At 42.6% G+C, this 15,122-nt stretch overlaps 1 protein-coding gene across 2 annotated transcripts in view; it reads right to left on the bottom strand.

Moving 5' to 3' along the window:
* Positions 1-2,706: 2,706 nt before the first annotated feature.
* The window catches only part of TCEA1 (transcription elongation factor A1), a 64,294-nt gene continuing 51,878 nt past the window's right edge, over positions 2,707-15,122 (bottom strand). For both annotated transcript variants that reach the window (XM_073631604.1, XM_073631603.1), the window contains exons 8-10: positions 13,819-13,965; positions 6,628-6,699; positions 2,707-3,317 (exon numbers count right to left, since the gene is read on the bottom strand). In XM_073631604.1, coding sequence (XP_073487705.1) covers positions 3,309-3,317; positions 6,628-6,699; positions 13,819-13,965 — 228 coding nt within the window. In that variant the 3' untranslated portion in view covers positions 2,707-3,308. The remainder of the gene's footprint in view (positions 3,318-6,627; positions 6,700-13,818; positions 13,966-15,122) is intronic.

The following is a 15,122-nucleotide window of genomic DNA, read 5'->3' on the forward strand; positions in this document are numbered from 1 at the left end:
TATTGTTTTTCTTAGCTCACTTGATTCTACTTTTTCAGCTCTTTCGCCTTCATTTACTTTCGCTTTTCATTCCATTTTATTTCATTTTATTTCAATGTGTTCTTTCCCTTTCCCTTTCTTTTGTTCTATTACTTTTCCTTTGCCTGTTCACTTCAAGACAATTGCAATATAAAAAAGCCAAAAGAGGGAAAAAAAAAAAAAAAAATACGGTACTTATCTTTTAGTTGTTGTTGAAGTTGGGACAAAAAGGGACGCTCACTACTGCTTGTTGCTGCTCTCTGATGCTGCGAACGTTCAGGTGCTGTCTCTGATGTTATCAATCTGCCCAGGTCTGTCTGACCCGCTGTAGTCTCAGCTGTTCTCTGCTCTCAGTTCTTCAGTGTCCGCTGCCGCTGCTCCTTGCTCCACTCACCCACCTTCCTGGCTCTCTCCTCCGAAATTCCCCGGTGCACTTCAGCTGGTTCCTCCGCTCTCCGCGGCCGGCAACACCGCTAGGGACTTGAAACAGCCCCCAGCAGCGCACCGTTTTCTCTGCTGCCGTCGCTTCCGAAGCGCTCCGATCTCCGCGGTTTTCCAGTTCTCCTAACCCCCCGTCCTCGATGAGCCTTCTAGCCCATCCGACTCCGGAGGGGTGGGGGGGATGCAGTCAGACGCAGGTACAAACTTCCTCTGGCTTACACCACAAGACAGCTCAGTGAGTGATGAGGCGGGGGGGGGGGCGGGGAGGGAAGCTACCTACACCTTCTCATCAGGCCGATCATTCCTCTCAGCTGCAGGGAGAGGGTTCTCAGGATCCTCACGCCGTGCACAGAGCCATTACCAGGCTCCTCCCTTCCCATGACCAACAATTCAAGGTCATAGATGACATTAGGAAAATACATTACAATGCGGTGAGAAATACTTACAAGAACCTGACTTGCATGTACATACTGAGAGGATCTGGTCACCTACAGGCATGTATCTATTGTAGGGTAAGGGCAAGCGTTGACCCTCTATAAAAAAGGGGCACCTTGCTCAGACTTCAATATAGTCGTACCATACGGTCGGTGCATACCGAATAGCATTTTCTGATGTTCTCATTCACGAAAGTGGACACGCTAGGTGTCCAAAAAGGAGAGAAAAAGAAGGAGTAAAAGCAAAAGGGGAAGGGAATTTTTTGTATTAAAAAAAAAAAAAAAAAAAAAAAAAAAAACACACACTTTTATTGCTGTCAAAAGGAATGTAAACATCCCTTGTGGCAATCAACAGTGACCGGTCCTTATTTAGTGAGACATCTGGGGTCTATTAGACCCCAGATATCTCCTCTGACCTTAACAGCATCAGAACAGACCAAGGTCAGTCTGATCCAGTGCTTGTACAAGCTAGCAAGGGCTTGTAAACAAAAATGATATTCCCTATGACGGATTGTTCACATTCACATGCCCTCTGAGGACTTCTCAAATGTGAGTGTGATTGCTACTAGTTTTTTATGAATAAATTGTTTTAAGTCTACACCCAGAGGTGCCTCTCTCTTTTGTTTTCTTGTAAACAAAAACACTGGAACCAGAAGTGACTTATACAGGTCGCTTCCAGTTTCTATCATCATAGAGGTGATTGGAGATGATCAGGTCTCTGAATACCTTTATGGTAAGCTGGTCTCCCAGTGGGGCAGGAGAGCCCAAAAGCGCCACAGAAGGCAGCGGGAAGGGTGTCCAAAGTCATATGACAAGTCGGAGAAGTGTGAATGGTGTAGAAGCCCAGTTCTTGTTACCAACACACCCCAGAAGGTGCTCAGGCAGTGTTGCCAACAGTCAGTATTTTTACTGGCAGCCAGTAAAAAATGGGCACTTTTGTCCTGCCAGTAAATGCTAGTCACCAGAAAAGGTTGCAAGTGAAAAATATGGCTGTGACGCTCTAGACCAGTGATGGCGAACCTTGGCACTCCAGATGTTTTAGAACTACATTTCCCATGATGCTCATGCACTCTTCACCATCACTGCTCTAGACCATCCAAGTGCCTGCTACAGTGTGTTCAGGTGCTGCTTATGGGGGGCGGGTCTAGCGGAGCCGGTGCCTGAGTGTGTCGTGTCATGCTATGGTACAAGGGAGCCCAGCCGAGCAACCAGAGCCTCATGTGCAGGTCTGCGGGACAGGAGCAAGGCAAGCCGGGAGCGGGACTGTCAGTGCTGTTTGGACTAGAGTGGACAGAAGGGACCACCTGGCATGGAGAGAGACCATCACTGACTCCGGAGGGGACGTGTTCTGTCAGTGAGGAGTCATCATCATCTATGCTGCTGCACATCTCTATCAGTGTCACTGAGAGTCAATTTCATTTGTGTGTGCACCCATTCTAAATGTCTTGCCCTCTTGAGTCCTGTCCCTGACCTACTTATATATTGGAAATGAAATAGGAAATAGGTTTGTCTTATTACCTACCTTAAATCACATTGCAAATTGCATATTGTACTTGTTTGTAGCCTAAGTACTGAAATGTGCACTTAAAACTGTAATTTGTAACTTTTGGAAATGCCAGTAAACTTTGGGTGTCGTGTCAGTAAATTTAAATCTGGTAGGTTGGCAGCACTGTTCAAACCAACAGTGACCAAAGTGACTCCTATTTTTTTTTTTTTTTACATAGTATTGTCCCAAGTACAGCACCAGGTACTTGCTGAAATAATACAAACTTTTTTTCAAACATTAAAAGAGATAGAAAGTTGAAGCACAAAATACAAACAAATCATTTTAATGAAAAGCTCTATAAAACGAAATCCAGCATGACACAATGTTTAGAGGGAATGAAGCTCAAACTAATCATGTTTCAACATAACTTACTTTGGTGTCACAATTGATTAGCAATTTTCATTTCATGATTAGAAGAACATTTCTAACATTGGAAAAGCCATACATGAGAAATATTAAACTTGTCCACAACCTGTGGCAATATTATGTACACTCATTTTTAACAGCTTTAGGGTCTGACGGCATGACTAATTAAATGGCATAAAATACAGTTGGGGTATTGGCTAAAGTAAAACGGATTTGTCGTACATGTTCAGACGGAAATGATGATGCCATAGAGGTGCTGATAGAAGTTCAAAAGTTGACCGTTATAAAATTAGTATTCCGTTTTAAACTTGCACCATAAAATTGGGGCATTTTTTTTAATTTTTTTTTTTTTTTGTGCAAGGCAATTTTTTTCCACAAATTGTTCAGTTCTTAAAAATTCACAGATCCCACAAGTTGAATCCAGCTTAAAAAAAAATCCAATTTCGGAGAACCACTTGATTGAATCAATTACAAAACTCATTCTTCCTCGGGTTACATTTTCTTTAACAAAACTGAAACAAAAAAGAGAAAAGTTAGTTAACTTTATATTATTAGGCATTACCACCTAGACCAGGGGTAGGCAACCCCCGGCACCACAAGCAGCACTCAAAGCCTCTTTTGCCAGCACTTAACTCCCTCCCCATCAGCAGAGCAGCACAGGGAAGTGTCATTGAGACACTAATGCATTCCAATTTCAGAATTCCCCACACCGGACCTGCACTGAGGGGGAGGCACTGTGCCCCCACACATTGTCAAAGATGGGAAACTTTGCTGTAGCTGCAATCGTCAGCTTTTGTGAAGAGATTGGGTGCAGTTCTGCTAGAGAGGGGGGTCCCTGTTTTCAGGACGACGACGACAGTCTTGGCCACTGCTAAAGCCAATCATAGTCCTGCTAGTCCCGTCCACCATCTGGAGGAAGACGACTCGCTTGGTGCCACTACCAATCTCAGAAAGAAGGGATTTCATTGTGATTGAGAAAACCACAATCAGGTGACAGTTTGTGGAATTACTGTTGAGCTTCTGGGAACTTTATTGAAATTCTTCCTGAACCTTTGCGTCACTTACTACTGAACTCCTGCACTCTGTGTCCCTTTAAGCCACAGCCAGTATACAGGGCAATGAAAAAAAAAAAAAAAAAAAAAAAAAAAAATCACACCCAACTACTTTTTCTCAGCTGCGGGGGCACAACTTATGATCTTGCATACGGCCCACTGCTTTCAGAAAATGCCCCTGACCTGAGCTCATAATTGCATATCCATTCCAGATGCTTGTATGTGACATCACATACAAGCATGTGGACTGTATGTGAGAGGAGGATTAGCAGGATGAGTATGCCAGGACAAGTAAATGTGTCTCATCTCTGCTATCTTTCACCACTCTGCATATCACACATCATAGATGAGCAGGGGGGGTTACAGCGGTGGGGCAGATGAGCAGGGGGGGTTACAGCGGTGGGGCAGATGTACATGGGGGACAGGAATCTGAGGCGTGAGAGTACAGGACGTTCATTTCTCACTACTAGTTTACAGCATTTACTTTATAAAAAATCCTTTCCGTGATTGAGTGTGAAGTTAACGTTTTTTGTTATAAAATCGGCACGCTCAATTTCTTTGAAAATATTTTTCGGCACACTGCTCAAAAGCTTGCCTACCCCGACCTAGACTGACTCAAAGAAATTGCAACTACCAACTAATAGTAATGTCACCAAAATTAAAGTGGATGTAAACCCTCACATATACCCAGTGAAGTGACTGGCCTCAGATGATACACAGAGATGAAACAAATCCTCCTACATAGGCTTTACATGCATATCTTCAGTCTTTAGCTTTCTACACTCTTTAGAAAGTACAGATTGTGTCAAAAATCTTTCCTCTTCTCTCAGCAGCACATATGGGTGAGTGGGGAGAATGGGCTTACACCATGTACGAGCCGACCGGAAGAAAGGAACACCCGCGCCCCCCCTTCCACATACGCAGAGGAACGAAGGAACATGCAGGGCTGTAGTCTGAATAGGCAAGCTCTCTGCTTATTTGCCTTTAAGGTCCTTCCCCCGACACAAAATTTTCAGCTCACGTTTTCTCATGTATTGGAACGCTTGTCAGAAGTGATTCAAGTTGATAACAGAGGAACGAAGCACCAGAGAGAAACGACACTTAGAGCTTTGGAGAGAGATAAGTAAATACTACAGATATACGCGCTTAGTTCAACTTTCATGAATGGGGTTTACAACCACGCCAAGGTTTGCTTTTGTAAAGGCATGATCCCTTTTTATATTTTATATAAAATTTGTTTATATTTACATTTTAACCACTTGCTTACTGGGCACTTAAAAGGGGTTGTAAACACTCATGTTTTTTCACCTTAATGCATCCTATGCATGGACTCCGGAGCGCGCCCGCAAGCTAACAACCAACCACCCCCCCACCCCGGAGGGTGCTTCTCCTAGGGGGCTATCTGATGCGGGGAGGAGCCGCGAGAGCCACGAGGGACCCCAGAAGAGGATGTTCGGGCCACTCTGTGCAAAACAAGCTGCACAGTGGAGGTAAGTATGACAGGTTTGTCATTTAAAAAAAATAACGAACCTTTACAATCACTTTAAACCCCCCCTCCTGCCCAGACCAATTTTCACTGCTGTCACTCTTTGAATGACATTTGCGCGGTCATGCAACACTGTACCCAAATGAAATTTTTTTATCATTTTTTCACACAAATAGAGCTTTCTTTTGTTGCCATTTAATCACCACTGGGGCTTTTATTTTTTGCTTAAACAAAAGACAGAAAAATAAATTTTGAAGGGAAAAAAAAAAACAAACAAAAAAAAAAAAAAAAACCAACATGTTTCATAATTTGTTATAAAATTTTGCAAGCAGGTAATTTTTCCTCTTCATTGATATACGCTGATGAGGTGGCACTGATGGGTACCACTAATAGATGGGCACTGGTAGGTGACACTGGTAGGTGGCACAAGTGAGCTGACAGCTACTCTCCTTGACTGGGATCGATGTCCCTCTGACAGCTGCTGGCGATCGCCTTTTTTCTTCTCCTCACGGTATCAGCGTGAGGAGAAAAAAAATAGCCGATTACCGGCTCTGTTTACATCACATGATCAGCTGTCATTGGCTGACAGCTGAACACGTGGTAAGGGGTCGGGGTCTCAGACTCGCTGATCACAGAGCGTGCTGCATGCGCCCTGCAGGGGGGGCGCAGGCCGCTCGAGCACATCTATTGATGCCCTCCCGGCAAAGTAGGTCCGCGCTGTAGCTGTCATTCGGCTCTAGCCCGGATCTGAAGTGTTTAAACACCAAATGTGCTGTAAACAAAGTACAAAAATTGCATCATGGCAGTCTGTTTCATTGCAAGTAGCAAATAAAACAAAAAGGGCAAATATTCAGGACAACAAAGCGCCCATAAGGCCTTGTGCACACTGGACATTTTTACAGCTGTTATTAAGGGCGTCTGGCATTTTTTTTTCCCCCTGCTTCTAATCTCCCTGGCATGTTAGTCTACAGTACGTGTCCATACAACACAGACCTTCAGTATTATTTAGTAGGAGGAGAGTTTAGAGACAGGAAAAAAAACCCACTGCCAGTGCGTCAAGGAGCAGCAGAGGTCAACAAATCAGGCAGCATGTGCTCGCTCAGATGTTGGAAAGGGTTAATGTAGACACAGCTCACCACAATAGGATGAGAACTTTGTGTATCCTGCTTCAAGTCACTATTTTTGTACCTTCTTTATTATGTTAAACTATTTTAAGCCTACTCTATACAGAGCACACAGAACGCCAGGGCAATTTAGATAATCTTCAATAACGTTATATCTTACCTTCCAACGATTTCCACATGTATTACAGAATACAAATGTTGTCATAGGTTCATCAGCGCTTCGGGTCTGAACCTGGAAAATATAAACAGACATCCTTAGTATGTAGAGAGAAGCTTACACGGATATGCGGCTTGTGTGGTGAAGATAGACCAATAACTTAAGCCCAGTACACAACCCGCTGGGTTGAACAAAAATAAAACCTTTTCGGTCATGACCCTTCGACAGAAAAACAAAATGGCCGGCTTCTGTAGGACCGACTACCAAACACATGGGCCGAATGTTCAATGTTTCAATAGGAACCGGCCGATGTCGATTGACATTCATCCAGTGTGTACTAGGCTTTAGGAGGCAGTAGGCTCTTCTAAAGGGCTCAGGGGATGTTGGTTACTAACAAAAAGGCTACTGATAGTTTTGTGGGCACAATGGCTTTCAGACGCCTGGGAATTGTTTGCCCCTGTACAAAAAGAACACATACATCCATGCAAACCATTGCTTCTATTAGTAAAGAAATATTCATAGCTAGTCAACAGAACTTTTTATTTCTAATGCAAACACTACGAAAATACACACAAAAAAAAAAAGGAGAAAGCATTACTGCTTGTAATTACTGCAATTCATATTTTCCATCCTGCAAAGACTGTTCATAAGCACTAGAGGGAGGTAGTGAAGAAAAAGCCAACTATGGAAGAAGTGATGTAATAATTCCCCCACAAAGTTCTCTGTAAGGACTACATTCATTCTCTGCCAGGACCCATACATGTAATAGGGAGGTTCTAGCACTCCTTAATCCTTCCCCTCCCCTATTATTAGACACTCGGTGCTGGTTTTAAAAATAGATGCAGATGTCAACAAAAGGAGAGAAAGGAAAAAAGAGAGCAAACAGAAGAGTATATAGACCTACTAAGAGGGGTGTGTGGAAAACCTTTGACCTCTGACCCATGCAGCCAGAAGAGCTGAAACAGAAGTCAATCACGTCAATGCTCCCCTTAAGGACTATAGACCATCTTTCATTGCCATGTGGGAACGCGACCTACAGTTGACTCTTAGGCTGGGTTCACACCTACGCGAATTGGATGAGGGTTTCTCCACATCCAATTTGCATAGCAGGAGAATATGACCGGCTTTCTATGGAGCCGGTTCACATGTCTCCGGGGCGGCTGCGGAGTGCACTGCATCTTTGCCTCCGTTTCAGGGCCAAATTCAGGCAAAGATTCTGCCCTGATTCGTCCCTGAAACGGAGAATAGGGACGGACAGCGTTGCTGTACGATCCGCAGCCGGCTTACTCGCAACCAACAGAATACTATCCTTCTCACAAAGTATCCATCTGTACCAAATATCAAGAACTGAATTATAAGGTTCTGACAAAATGGTACTAGACAGCTAAACTTAAACACATGTACCCCCCCTCCTAAGATCATTGTTGGAGATGTGGGGACACCATGGGTATATTGTATGTGTTTTCTGGACATGCGATTGGCTCTGCAGTTTCTAGGCTGAAGTAAAATGAATATCTCAAAAATTTACAGACTACCAAATTCTCCTGGACCCAGCATGGTTCCTTTTACACCATCATTCCATGCCACAGAAGACTTATAAGCGACAAGCCTTATCTCACCTGTTTAACATGGCCAAAAGCTGCATACCTAATCTCTGAAAGCAGACTTGACCCCCCCTCCATCGCTATGTGGCTGGCTAAGGTTGAGTAAAATAAACTGAATGGGAGGACCTCATCTCCACTGATCGAGGTACCTGTGACAAAATTTCTGAAGAGGTGGTTTTAGTGCCACAAATTCATGTTTTCTGCGGAGTAGAAATCTATTTGGCACAGTCTGAGCACGATGCCCCCAATGGGACGCTGAGTGGAGGAAGTACCCCCCCATAAGCTGCTTTTTTGGGTGTCTAGTCATTGATCGGGACTACCCTGTTGAATTGCTTTGCATGGTTCGTTTTTGCTAGTCTCGCACCCATATACAGTTAAGACCATATATATTTGGACACAGGCACAATTTTCACACTTTTGGCTCTGTACGCCACCAGAATAAAAATTAAAATGAAACAATCAAAAGTGCAGACCATCAGCTTTAATTCAAGGGGCTGAACATAAACAAAGTACAAATTTTAGGAATTGTAACCATTTTTATACACAGTCCCCCCATTTACAGGGGCTCAAATTTAAATTGGACAAATGAAAATAATCATAAACAAAAGGTTAATATTGTGTAGAGAATCCTATACTGGCAATGACTGCCTGAAGTCTGGAACCCATGGGCATTACCAAAGACTGGGTTTCCTCCTTTCTGATGCTTTGCCAGGCTCTAACTGCAGCTGTCTTAAGTTGTCCTTTGATTGTGGGTCTGCCTTTAGTTTTGCCTTCAGCAAGTGAAATGCATGCTCAATTGGGTTGCGATCAGGTGACTGACTCGGCCATTGGAGAATATTCCACTTTTCCTTCAAAAGCTCCTTGTTTGCTTTTGCAGTATATTTTGGATCATAGTCCATCTGTACTGTGAAGCGCCATACAATCAACTTTGCTACATCTGGCAGAATCTGGGCTGACAGTATATCTCTAAATACTGCAGAATTCATCCGGGTGCTTCTGTCTCATCAATAAACACTAATGACCCAGTACCACTGGAAACCATGCATGCCCATGCCATCACACTGCCTCCACCATGTTTTATAGATGTGCGCTTTGGATCATAAACTGTTGCAAGCCTTCTGCACACTTTTTACTTCCCGTCATTCTAGTACAGATTAACCTTAGTTTCGTCCATCCAAAGAATGCTTTTCCAGAACTGTTCTGGCTTTTTTAGGGTTTTTTTTTTGGCAAAGTCTAATCTGGCTTTTCTATTCTTCAGGCTTATGAAGAACCCTCTGCATTTGCGCTCAAAGTCTTCTCTTGATTGTAGACTTTGACAATGATACTCCCACCTCCTAGAGAGTGTCCTTCACTTGCCTGAATGTTGTGAATGGGTTTTTCCTTACCATAGAGAGGATCCTGTGATCATCCACCACTGTTGTCTTTCATGGACATCCAGGCCTTTTTATGTTGCTGAACTCACTAGAGCGTCATTCTTTCCTCGGAATGTACCAAACTGTTGATCTGGCCACTCCTGATGTTGCTGCTAACTCTCTAATGAATTTGTTTCATTTATGAAGCCTTACAATGGCCTGTTTTGCTTGCATGAACAGCTCCTTTGAACGTATGATGTAGGTTCACAGCAACAGATTCCAAATGCAAATACCACACTTAGAATCAACTCCAGACCTTTTACCTGCTTAACTGATGAAGAAATAACTAAGGAGTAGCCCACACCTGGCCTTGAAACAGCTTTTGATTCAATTGTCCAATTACTTTTGGTTTCTTGTAAAAGGGGGGGTGGCTAGTCTCAAGAACCAATTCCTAAACCCTTCCCCTATTTTGGCTGTACATATCCTCAAAATTAAACCTGAATGTGTGCACTTTCAGCCCATATGCATTATACAACTATAACTTGAATATGTATTGGTAAAGACCTGAAAAAAAAAAAATTGTGCCTGTGTCCAAATATATATGGATCGAACTGTATTTAGGTAAAAAGGTTAAGGGGAGTTACAGTCTATTACGGGATCCAACGCTGACTATACTATGTCACCTGTGGATCTCTGCCTATTTAGAGGAATTCTACCGCAATATACCTGAGCTGTGTATGGTCCAATGAATGTTCACAATGTTTATACAACAGTTGGCGTTTGCATGGTATGGACTGAATACTATGGTATGTACACCCCTTATTTCTACAGTGAGGGAAAAAAAGTATTTGATCCCCTGCTGATTTTGTACATTTTCCCACTGACAAAAATGATCAGTCTATAATTTTAATTGCAGGTTTATTTTAACAGTGAGAGACAGAACAAAATAATCCAGAAAATGCATTTGAAAAAAGTATTTGATCCCCTATCAGCAAGATTTCTGGCTCCCAGGTGTCTTCTATACAGGTACCGAGCTGAGATTAGGAGCACTCTCAAAAGGGAGCCCAGAACTACATGGGAGAATCTTGTCAATGATCAAGGCAGCTGGGACCAGAGTCACCAAGAAAATAATTGGTAACACACTACGCCGTGAGGGACTGAAATCCTGCAGCACCCACAAGGTCCCCTTGCTCAAAAAAAGCACATGTACAGGCCCGTCTGAAGTTTGCTAATGAACATCTGAATGAATCAGAGAACTGGGTGAAAGTGTTGTTTTCAGATGAGACCAAATTCAAGCACTTTGGCATCAAACGCAACTCGCCATGTTTGGAGAAATGCTGCATCTGACTTCAAGAACACCATACCCACTGTCAAACATGGAGGTAGAAACAGCATGCGTCGGGGGTGTTTTTCTACTAAGGGGACAGGACAACTTCACCGCATCAAAGGGATGATGGACCGTCAAATCTTTGGTGAGAACCTCCTTTCCCCAGCCAGGGCACCGAAAATGGGTCATGGATGGGTATTCCAGCATGCCAATGACCCAAAACAAACACACGACCAAGGCAAGAAATGAGTGGCTCAAGAAGAAGCACATTAAGGTCCTGGAGTGGCCTAGCCAGTCTCCAGACCTTAATCCCATAGAAAATATGTGAAGGAAGCTGAAGGTTTGCGTTACCAATGGTCAGCCTCAAAACCTTAATGACTTGGAAGATCTGCAAAGAGAAGTGGGACAAAATCCCACCTGAGATGTGTGCAAGCTTGGTGGCCAACTATAACGTCTGACCTCTGATGGCCAACAAGCATTTTGCGAGGGGGTCAAATACTTATTTCACTCATTAAAATGCAAATCAATTTATAGCCCTTTTTAACCGCTTCAGCCCCGGAAGATTTTACCCCCTTCCTGACCAGAGCGTTTTTTGCGATTCGGCACTGCGTCGCTTTAACTGACAATTGCGCGGTCGTGCGACGTGGCTCCCAAACAAAATTGACGTCCTTTTTTTTTCTCACAAATAGGGCTTTCTTTTGGTGGTATTTGATCGCCTCTGCGATTTTTATTTTTTGCGATATAAACAAAATAAAAGCGTCAATTTTGAAAAAAAAAAAAAAACAAAAAAACAAAACAAAAAAAAAAAAAAACACACATTTTTTACATTTTGCTATAATAAATATCCCCCAAAAATAAATAAAAAGACATTTTTTTTCTCCTCAGTTTAGGTCGATCGTATTCTTCTACATATTTTTGGTAAAAAAAAAAAATCGCAATAAGCGTTTATTGATTGGTTTGCTCAAAAGTTATACTGTTTACTAAATAGGGGACAGTTTTATGGCATTTTTATTATTTTTTTTTTTTTTTCTACTAGTAATGGCGGCGATCAGCGATTTTTATTGTGACTGCGACGTTATGTCGGACATTTTTGACACATTTTTGGGACCATTGCCATTTATACAGCGATCAGTGCGATTAAAAATGCACTGATTACTGTGTAAATGACACTGGCAGTGAAAGGGTTAACCACTAGGGGGCGGGGAGGGGTTAAGTGTGTCCTAGGGGAGTGATTACTAACTGTAGGGGGATGGGCTAGCAGTCTCATTACTCTGATCACAGCTCCCGATGACAGGGAGCTGTGATCAGTGACACTTGTCACCAGGCAGAACGGGGAGATGCTATTTACATCAGCATCTCCCCGTTCGTCCTCACCGTGAGGCGATCGCGGGTATCCCCGCGGCGATAAGAGTCTGCGGGACCCGCGACCCGACTCACGGAGCTCGCGGCCGGCGCGTGCGCATGCAATGGCACGGCGGGGAATTCAAATGGCTGTACAGGTACGCCCATTTGCCCAGCCGTGCCATTCTGCCGACGTACATCCGCGCGCGCCGGTCGGGGAACGGTTAAATAAGTTTTTCTGGATTTTTTTGTTGTTATTCTGTCTTTCATTGTTAAAATAAAAAGTGGATGTAAACCCTCACATATACCCAGTGAAGTGAACAACCTCAGATGATACACAGGGATGAAACAAATCTCCCTACATAAGTTTCACATGTATATGCGGTTTTCAGCTTTATATACTATTTAGAAAGTGTACATCATGTTAGGAGATTTTCTCTTCCTGTTCAAGAAGAGTGAAGCCTGAGCATAAAGCCAAGACAGCTGATTGGAGGAAAGGCACACACCCCCTCATCTCATAGGTAGAGACCCAGCTCTGTTTGTTCAATAGTTCAGCAGGTTGCTAATCTATTTATAGCATCCTCCTCAACACAAAACTCCGGCTCTCAGTTGCCGGAGAACTTTTCAGATGTTATCAGGCTCATAACAGAAGAATGGAGCAGGAAACAGCTACAGGACATAGTGCTGTGAAGAGAGATAACAAAACACTGAAGATATATGTGCCCAGCTCAAATTTCATGGGTTTCGGGTTTACATCCACTTTAAACATTAAAGTTATAGACTGACCCTTTCTTTGTCAGTGGGACAACGTACAAAATCAGCAGGGAATCAAATACTTTTCCCCCTCACCGTGTGTGTGATAGAGATAGATAGAGAGATATATATAACCATCAGAGAATCTAAGGTCCTGCTAGTATGCCTACACAGCAGTTGGAGACCTTCTATATAAGCAACGAGACACACGAGTCTATTTTTTAAGGATTCATTGTGCAATTTACACAGGACGTCTAGATAGACAGTCTATTTGTACAACATTCTGCTATCATTTTTAGAGGATTCACCTTATTTGCCTATTATATAGAGGATTTTCCCATAAGCATTCAACAAAATAGAGAGAGATTCCAAAGATTCACCCATCAGCAAGCACATACAATAGGGAGATTCCAATAAACAAGATTCACCAGCTGGCGCTTGAGGTGAATCCTCTTTGAAAATGATAGCCAAATGCTATAAAACGCAGACAGATGATTGAACACCAAACATTTAGTTTGGTGTTAAGCGATCCATTGACAGTAACAATGAAGAATAAATCCCATCCACCTGTTTGGCTTTCACCTACAACATACTGACCAGATCAGTACATTAAAAAGAACAATCTGTCAATACTTACATTTACTTTATACCCGCCTTTTTTTTTTTTTTTTTTTTTTTTATAAGGCTTTGTGCAAGAGTTAAAAAAAAAAAAAAAAAATTTAAATAAGAAAAAGACAACAGTTCAGAAAATCATGAAAAACTAAAAAGAAGCTAGAAAGAACATTGAAAAAAATAGTTCTTGTATCAGAAAGCTTACCTGTGTGTATGTACAATTCTTCATTTTACATTTTCCACAGCTAAACAGATCAGTCTCCGTACCACCAGTCTTGGCCATTTGGTGCTCCCGGATGGCCTCCTTAGTCAGGTTCTTTCTCATTTCCTTAAGCTCATCGCTGGCCATTTCCTGGGCAAAATCGTAAGAAGCCACACTTCAGAAACTTCATAGCAATTTAATGGCTGAACAACAGAAGGACAAAACTAAAAACAAAGCCGTTCAAGAAAATGCAAATCAGACTTCATTTCTCCAGCCTACAAAAAGTAGTATATATCTGACCTGCTGCCAAGGACAAAAACTTTCACTAAACCAGACAGAAGAAGCTCTGTTATTATTTAGTGAACCAATTTCTATTTCAACTATTCATCTTTCCATGTCACCTACTTGTTCGGTGGTGTGATTAAGCAGATTTGTCATTCAATTAGAAGGCAGGCCACATCAGGAGCTGCCAAGTTGCTGTGCAGTGTGACATGTAAATCATGACACCAACTAAATAAAGTTACAAATCTTTTGGCAGGTAAACAATTCAACCAAAACGCATTGCAACTATGAATCAAGCCGTTTATCAGAATTTCTTCATTGGTTTCTTATTAACCTAACCTTCCCTAAAAAAACACCACCACACACTTTTACAGGCGTTTGGCAGTTTTTTCCCAGCCACTAAATGCACCTCTATGTCAGCCTATCTGGCCATATGCACATAGGCGTTTACAGGCGTATTAGAAGAGGAGTGATTAGAGGCTGGGGGAGGAAAAATAATCACTTGCATGTTCAGGGGGAGGCTTTGGGCAGAAAAACACAACACTGCTAAACGCACGTAAATACGTCTTAACGCTAGGCACGTTTAGCACTCGAGCATGACTGAAATATGAAAGCCTGGTGATAAAAGAAAAGAATGGTGGACCAGTTAATCTGAGGGGAGGGAGGAGGACACAAGCCAGCCATACAAGAGATAATCTTCTTTAATTCCTCATTTTTGCAAATAGATTATGATACAGGATTTATAGAGTGCCAATAGTTTGCTTAGAGCTTTAGAAAATAGGGGGAAACGGTAGAGTTATCACACAATTCAACAAACGAGGGCCCTGCTCATGAGAGCAGACAAACTAAAGGAAAGGGGCATGCGAGACAAAAAAGGTAAAGCCTATGGAGGGGGGGTGAGCTAAGCGAGAGAGAAAGAGACAAAGAGAAAGAGAAACAGAAAGAGAAAGAGAAAGAGAGAGAGGAGTAAAAGTTCAGTTGTAGGTAGAGAAAGCATAAGTATCCCTGGGGATGTGTGTCAAGCG

Source organism: Aquarana catesbeiana, linkage group LG05 (assembly GCF_042186555.1).
Source record: "Aquarana catesbeiana isolate 2022-GZ linkage group LG05, ASM4218655v1, whole genome shotgun sequence".
Lineage (NCBI taxonomy): Eukaryota > Metazoa > Chordata > Amphibia > Anura > Ranidae > Aquarana > Aquarana catesbeiana.